The sequence below is a fragment of the Orycteropus afer genome, unplaced genomic scaffold, assembly GCF_000298275.1.
Source record: "Orycteropus afer afer isolate SDZICR_OR568_19922 unplaced genomic scaffold, OryAfe1.0 scaffold00127, whole genome shotgun sequence".
Taxonomy (NCBI): domain Eukaryota; kingdom Metazoa; phylum Chordata; class Mammalia; order Tubulidentata; family Orycteropodidae; genus Orycteropus; species Orycteropus afer.
Window position 1 is genome coordinate 4698737 of NW_006921714.1, and position 8358 is coordinate 4707094.

An 8358-nucleotide genomic window follows, 5' to 3' on the forward strand; every position below is an offset into this window, starting at 1 on the left:
TGGCTGCTCAAAACATATACATCTGATCCCATCATTGGAACAACCCACACCACAATTGCTTAAACGACACAGAATTGTGGCCCAGTCAAGTTGACACACAGCTCCAACTATCACAGCCCTCAACAAGATGGATTGACACAGTGGCTGCAACAATGGGCTCAAGAATAGCAAGGATCGTGGAGCTGGCACAGGACCAGGCAGTGTTTCATTCTGTTGTACACAGGGTTGCTATGGGTTGGAGCCAACTCGATGGCACCTAACAACAACAACAACAAGGCAGAGGGTAGTACAGGGCGGGGAATGATGGGCCATGACCACGCAGCTTGGCAAGGTGCCTGCGGGGTAGGTGCCCATGGCTTTACCAACCGCTAGTATTGCATGACTCAAGAGTTCCGCCTCTCCTCTGCCCTGGGCATCCTGCAGCCACCAGAGAAAGTTACCTACTTCCTTTTTTCTTTTCTTTTTTTTTTTGCGCCTGAAGCCCCACACTGCAACAGTGGTTCCCTACCAGGTCCCCAGACACTGAGATGCAGCCCCCAGGTCCCAGCTGCCCCCACCCCTCAGAGTGGTATCCTCTTTGAAGCCTCTGCCCTGCCAGAGAGCATCCCTCAGGCCTGTCTTGGGGGCGCGGAAGCAGTCCCTAGAGACACCCACACCAGGCCCCTTTCCCTGAGCCCACTGCTCCACTCCTGCCAGAATCCGATCCCTGTGGTGCAAAATGCATTCTGCACAGGGCAGCCACCCCCTGCTGTCCTACACATACCCTCTCTGCTCCCCTACTCTCTTTTTGCCTCCCTCTCATTGTCTGGTCTCCACCTCTTGTTACCTTTCTTTTTATCTCCCATGGTCATTCCCATCTTGCCATCAAAACTCACCTTTCCTGAGTCCCATTCCATAGAACCCCGCACTCTACTCCAGCCAAGATGATCCCTTCCTGTGAGCTAAGGGCCAACACTGAGCCTGCTGTGCACAAACGCCTTGGCTGCTATAGATGTTCAAATGGAGGATTGTTGCAGGCTCTGGAAGCGCAGAGCCTGGTTGGGGAGTCAACCTAACACCAGCAAATCAGAGAAGCAAAGAATTACAGTCCCTGGCGTGGGCAAACCCCAGAGCTGGGGGAGCTCAGTGGAGTGGAGCATGATGTAGGGGAGCAGGAAGGGGAGTGTCCAGGCATGTTCTGTATGTCATCCACCCCATGACTGCCACCTTCACCCAAGTCTCATGGAAACCTGGAGGTGAGCCTCGGGGGCCTCAGCTCACAGGCTGCTCCCACCCAGTCCACCTTTGTGTCAGCCTGCCGCCCACCGCTCCTCGCTGTAGCACTTCCAAGGAGAGAACTTGGTTGGGCCTGAGTGGACATGGACAGTGCTTCAAATGCTCACTGCCAGGACCAGAGTGTGTGTGTGCCCAGTGCAAAGCTCTGGAATGGTGAATCTGTCACCGAGGGGTCAGGGGCTGCCATGAAAAGCAAAGCACAGGGCCAGTGAGTCGTGAAGACCAACTCGTCCGGAGCCCAGAGCCCAGAGCCCAGGTTGTGGCTGTGATGTGCCAAGAGCTTTTCAAGTTGAAAAGAGGCACATGACTGTTTGTCATCCTTGTCATCGTGGTGACAGCAGACCCCCTCTCCACTGGCCACAACAGTCAGGCTACAAGATACATGATCTCTGTCCAGGACGGTGTCCCTGCGCCCAGGACAGCCCACCTAGAGGAAGGCATCCAGCTGGGTGGGTCACCACTCACCTTCCATCAGGTCCTTATACTCATACAGTTCCCCTGCTCACTGTGAGGAGGTCAGTGACCCCGGTGGCCAAGTGCAGAGTGTCCACATCTCCACCACCACCGTGTCTCACAGCAGGTACATACTCAGCTGCAGCTGCCATTCTGTCACATCGCCTTCTTTTGACATCGACAGCCTCTGTGTTCTTACCAACCCCCACTGCTGGGGTGTATGCTGCCACCCTGCCACCAATACCAGGAGAGCCACCAAGATGGGAAGTGTCACAAGTCCCTACGAAGGAAGGCCACAGAACACAGGGCTAAACACCTAGGCTTTCAAACTAGCCTAATGGAGCCCTGGTGGTGCAGTGGTTAAGGGTTCAGCTGCTAACCAAAAGGTTAGTGGTTCGATCCCACCAGCAAGAAAGATGTGATGGTCTGTTTCCATAAAGATTTACAGCCATGGAAACTCTATGGGGCAGTTATACTCTGTCCTACAGGGTCACTCAGTCAGAATCAACTTGACCCATGATAGTGGGTTAGAACTAGTCTGACCTGGTTCAGTTCCCGTCCCCCTCACTCACCAACCCTGTGACCATGGGCAAGTTATTGAATCTCTCTGAGTCTCTTGTCTAATTCGGGAAAGTGGGGACAATATTCAGACTGATACTCAGGCTGGTGGCCAGGGATCACCAAATGGCCCATAGGCTGTACAGAATGAGAGCTCAGTGAGTGTTTGCTCCTACTGGTGGTAGTCCTATTGGTGACAGCTGCGGTAGCTTCCTTACTGACAAATCCCCCCTCAGAGCCAAGAGCCTTGAGTAAGAGGCTGGAGGCCTAGCCCTTCTCAGGGGGTTCTGGGCCCACCTACCTAAATCTCTAGCTACCTCTGAACTTATCAAGCCAGACAAGACCTGGGTCCCATGCCCCTCTCCACTGATGAGAGAGCTTCAGAGTGGTCTGCAAGCCATCTGAGATAAAATGTTGGGTCTCCATGCCTTTTTTTCCCCGAGAATCTGAGTTTCTGTCAGATTCCCAGTGGGGGTGGTACTCAGAAGTCAAGAACCCCCTCAGCTAGTTGACTTGTAAAGCTCTCTCAGCTCATCTCTTCTACGGCACTCATCCAGAACAAGCCTACGGCGACCAGCACTGCCTCTATAGGGACAGGCCTCCCCAGAGGGGCTGCCGTGGTGGCCTTGGCCATGGCTGAATCCATGAGGACTGGGCTAACAGAACCTTTGCTGTCTGCTCCAGTGCCCCCACCTGGAAGCATGGTGCTGGTTTTATTGTATTTTAACGTATATGTCAATGGACCCAAATCAAAATCATTTGGCAGTCACCAGGGGTTCCGTGCTTGGGCAGGTCGGATTCCACTGGCCACAGTCTTTAGGTTCTTCCTACCATAGGCGTTACTACCATGTGCCCATCCGGTAGTCAAACAGCCCAAACGATTCCATTTCCCCTTATGAACTAATTTCCTCCTATGATGTGGGGACTGTCATCAACCCCGTGCTAGAATGGTTGAGTGGCCTGCCCCAGTCACCCCTCTGGGCAAGTGTGGGCACTTCTGGTCCCTCTGGGCCCACTTGCCTGGCAGGTGGTCACCCTGCCCCACACCATCATGCCCTCCTGAGTGAGTGGAACTGCAGCTGGGCCTCCGTGGTCTCTGCCACCTCCAGCCCCACACCCCCTCTGCAGGGAAACATTGCGTGGGGCTTCCCCTTGCCAGGCAGGAAGTGGTAGGAGAGGTTGAAAACAGCTCAGGAGGGAAAAACAACCCCCAGGGCAGTGAGGCCAAGGCTTTGCTCCGCCCCACCTCAAGCACCACCCTCTGGGGGCAGCGGGCCAGCGCCTCAACTGCTCACCTCTCCTATTTGATCTTCACAGGCTTTTGGGACTCCTCGCTGAACCCCCGGCAAGCAGCAGGGAGCCCAGTGGAGCCCCCCAGAGACCTGGCTCCTGGGGCGCCTCCAGCCTCCAGCCTCAGGCCCGCGGCCCACTCCGCAGACTGTCCCTGCGAAATCCAGCTGGCGGTGGGGAATGACCGTTTGTGGTTTGTGAACCCCATCTTCATTGAGGACTGCAGCAGCACCCAGCTCGCTCACCCACCACCCCCTGGAAGCTGCCCGGTGCGCCTGTTGCCACCTAGCTCCAACGCTACCTCACCTGCCTCCCGGCAGGCCCCTCGCCGCCCCCCACCTCCGCCCCCAGCACCCCCTGTCAATCCCCCCGGCCCAGCTCGACCTCCTCCCATCTCCCCTCCTCCACTCCCTGCTCCCGCTCTTCCTTGCCCATCACACCTTTCTTCCCCTGTGGCTGGTGCTCCTCACTCCCTGGAAGCCCTTGCTTCCACACCCCCAATTTCTGCTCCCCACCTTGCACCCCATGCCCCAGACCCCCCAGACCTTCCAAGCCAGCCAGCCATGACAGCCTGCAAGAGGCTCCCACACCCTGCCCCAGGCCTGGGCCACCTCAGGGAGGAAGAGATGAAGCCGGGAGCTACCCCCAGCCCCCTACAGCAGGCCCCTGCTCCTCCACAGCCCACGAAGAAGGGCCTCCCTGCCGCACCCCCCAGGCGTCACCTCTCCGAGAGGGTATCCCTAGAGGACCTCAACTCAAGGAAGGCAGACAGGGGGATGGCATCAGAGGCGGACCAGCTAGGCCCTTCCAGGGCAACCTCGCTTAGCCTGCCTCTCCAGGGGACCTCAGACAGTTCTGCGGACAGGCCTCAGAGGACCACAGAGCAACTCCAGAAAGGGGAGGCCAAAGCTAGTGGCCTGGGCAGCATGCAGGAGCCACCAAGGAAAACCAAGCAGCCCCCAGTGCCACCCCCCAGGAAGAAGTGCATCTCTCGGCAGCTGGCCTCAGCCCTCCCAAGTCCCTTGGAGAGCTCGGAGCCCTCCACGGAGGAGGTGGCCCCTGAGAAGCCCCGACCTGGGCCACCCAGGGAAAGCCCAAGCCCTGTTCCCCAGGCGGGCACTGAGGACCTGCACGCCCAGGCCGGTACACAACCCCAGAGCTCCCCAGAGTTCCAAGGCTCCGTGGCCTCCCTCTCCGACAGCCTGGGCGTGCCCGCCTCGGCCGCGGACCAGGACTCGTACTCTACCAGCAGCACGGAGGAGGAGCTGGAGCAGTACAGCAGTCCCGGGATGAAGAAGACGCCCGCCATGATCCTGGGCAAAGCGCGGCACCGGCTGAGCTTTGCCAGCTTCACCAGCGTCTTCCACGCCTTTCTCTCCAACAACCGCAAGCTGTACAAGAAGGTGGTGGAGCTGGCTCAGGACAAGACCTCGTACTTTGGCAACCTGGTGCAGGACTACAAGGTGTACAGCCTGGAAATGATGGCGCACCAGGCCTCCAGCACCGAGATGCTGCAGGAGATCCGAACAATGATGACCCAGCTCAAGAGCTACCTACTGCAGAGCACCGAGCTCAAGGCCCTGGTGGACCCCACCCTGCACGTGGAGGAAGAGCTCGGTCAGTGCCGGGGCGGGGCTGGGAATGGGTGCCAGGGAGGGAAGAGCCAGGGGGCTCGTAGGCTCAGGAGCCATTTAGGACAGAAGGGGCCTCTAGGGTAGACATGCTGGTGCCCCTGCCGTATCCCCTGGCCTGGCCTGGTATATCCATCCCAGCATGGCTGCAAGTGTTGGCTGCAAAGGCTCAGAGCGGCCCATTTCTGGAGGATTCATCTTGGCCAGATAGGATCCGTAATGCCTGCAGCCCCTTCCCTGGACTGGCAGCTCTCAGCCAGTTACTCAGCCATGGAATACAAAAGGCCGTCCCCCGGCCTCAAGGTGGGCCCCACCATTGGATGCTCTAGAGCTCCCCGTGGAGTCAAAATGTGGCTGAGACATCCCTTGTTCCAGCCCTTGGCCAGCCCCATCCTCCTTTCTCCCTCCTCCTCTTCTAAGCTCTCTTCCCAAATCAGTGGTGTGCCCTAACTCGGGCTTCGCTTCCAGGGAACCAACCCCAAGACAGCTTGCTGCTCGGCCACTCTATCTAAGCTTCCTTAGCTCCCCTCCGTCCCCCACCAGCCTCTAATCCAATAGCTATTACCCCTTTTTTGATAATGATCGACACAGTGAGAAATACTTTTACAGTGCACTCAATTACACATACATATAAATATTTCAAATATTCAGCGAGATCACACTGACCTGGCTCCCGTGTGTGAAGACACTGAATGACTTCTAAACCAGCTGCAAATAGACAAACACAGACACACACACACACCCAACAAGCCCTCAAATGCCACCAGCCCTGGAGCCCCCCAGGCCACTGCACCCAATTCAACAATGAAAGGGTCAATGTCACAATAGAGGACATTTGGAACTCTGCAGCTAGGTAGATTCATAGTGAATGTTTCTTAAGAAGAGCTGAAGGGGTCACCATTCCCAGGGTGATTGGATTTTGACTGCAGACTCCTGAAATGGCTAAGTCTGCAAGGTTCAAGGACGGAGGCGGAGTTCCGGCCAGGTGAAGGGTGGAGGAGTTGAGATCTGGGGAGACTGCTGGAGACCAGTGGTACCCTGCTAGCATCTGCCCGGGCCCCTGGGTTGTGGACAGCCTATTACCTGGGGGCAGGAAGCTCAGGGTTGCAAGGATGTGGCCAGCAGGGGCTGGTCCCCCAGGTAACCAGGTGGCGGGAGAGCCTGAGGGCCCTCTCCCAGAGGAGTCCCCACTCTGAGCAGGGAGTCAGCTGAGCAAGCAGATTAATCCAACCATGAATGAGGGCCTCCTGGCAGCCCTGCCCTCGGGGAGCTTAGCCTCTGAGCTCGAGTGGGAGAGAGAAGCAAGAGACCCAAATGAGTAACCATAGAGTAAGAGGTACAGGAGAGAAGGTGAAAGTGGCAGGAAGTGAGGTCAGAGTCTGAGGGCGTCTTAGTTCTCTAGGGCCTCTGGGACAGAAATACCACAAATGGGCGGCTTTAAAGAACAGAAATGCATTTTCTCACTGTTTGGGAGGCCAGAAATCTGAATTCAGGGCGCAGCTCTAGGGGAGGGCTTTCTCGGTCGGCTCTGAAGGAAGGTCCTTGTCCCAGCTTCAGTAACCTTGGCCTTCCTGTTCCTTGGAGGTCTCCACGTGGCATCTCCTTTCCCCTATTGTGCTGGCTCTGAGCCTAAACTGCTCTTTCTACATCTCAAAAGTCCTGAAGTTGGAGACATACCTCCACCCTGTTGTTGTTATGTGCTGGACCCCACTCATAGTGACCCTTCCTTGGGTTTCCTAGGTGATATCACTATAGAAGTAGATTGCCCAACCTTCCTTCTGAGGAGTGGCTGGTGGGTTTGAACTGCCAGCCTTCTGGTTAGCAGTCAAGTGCCTTAGGCACTATGCTACCAGAGCTCCACCCTAGGGCCTCATTAACCTGACAAAGAAACCCTAGTCCCAAATAGGATGACATCCTTGGGTGTAGGGTTAGAATTCTAACATGCATTTTGAGGGACACAGTTCATTCCATAAAGGGGGTGAGGGTGGGGTGTCATGCAGGGCAATGTGGCTTTCTAGGGCCCTTGGCTTTCACTCTAATCGGAAGGTGGGGATGGGGCAGATGGTCACCTGATCTCGCATGTTAACACTTTATATACATTTCCACATTCACTGTGGCTGTGGGGTCTGTAGAAACAGAGATCCAGTTGTGTTGTTGTTGTTATGTGCCGTCAAGTCGGTCCCGACTCATAGCGACCCCCTTTGGGTTTCCGAGGTGGTGAATCTTTACAGAAGTAGATTGCCCAACCTTCCTTCTGAGGAGTGGCTGGTGGGTTTGAACCGCCAGCCTCTGGTTAGCAGTCAAGGAGCTCTGGTAGCATAGTGGCTAAGACATTTGCCTGCTAACCAGACGGCTGGCGGTTCAAACCCACCAGCCACTCCTCGGAAGGAAGGTTGGGCAATCCTACTTCCGTAGTGATACTGCCTCGGAAACCCAAGGAGGGGTCGCTATGAGTCGGGGCCGACTCCACGGCACATAACAACAACAACAACATGCTGCCAGAGCTCCAGAGAGACCTAGCGGAGGCCATAGGAGGCCATAACCCAGGCCAGTGGCGACAATGCCTGGGACAGGGTAGAAGTCGCGGAAGGGCTGGGAAGTGGTCTGATTCTGGATCTTTCGTGAAGGTGGGGCCAACAGGCTCTGCTGGCTGACTGGTGTGGGGGCAGAAGGAGGAGGCAGATGGGTACCTGGAAGGGCACAGCACCGTCTGCCAAGTGGGGTGTCTGAGGGGAAGGTGGGGTGGCGGGCGGGAGCTGGGAGAAGCCCAGGAGAGTGGTCTGAGATTGGCACTGGACACTCAGTAGAGGTGAAGTAGGCCGTTGAGACGTGGGTCTGCTGGGAGGAATGTAAGCTGGAGGCATGAGCCCAGTGAGATCATGTGGGGGCCAAGGATAGGAAAGGCTAAGGCTCAGAGTGGCCCAGAGGAAGCTGAGACCCCTGCTTTCCAGACTATAGGAGCTGGGGCTTAGAAAGGAAGTCAGAGGTTACCAAGCTCTGGGGACAAGGCGGGGGGACTTTATGGGGAGATAACAGTGTATTCAACAGCAGAGACAGGGCAGGTTGTGGGTGTGTCATTCCTGGCCGTGACAGCCAGGCCCAGGATCAGCCAGGAGCTGATGGAACCCTTGAGGGTGTGTCGTGCAGAGGG

General features: G+C 56.6%; 1 protein-coding gene across 1 annotated transcript in view; it reads left to right on the forward strand.

The window, feature by feature from the left end:
* Nucleotides 1-8358, forward strand: part of RIN3 (Ras and Rab interactor 3) — a 107813-nt gene that overhangs the window by 61684 nt on the left and 37771 nt on the right. The window contains exon 5 of the mRNA XM_007944538.2: nucleotides 3604-5193. Coding sequence (XP_007942729.2) covers nucleotides 3604-5193 — 1590 coding nt within the window. The remainder of the gene's footprint in view (nucleotides 1-3603; nucleotides 5194-8358) is intronic.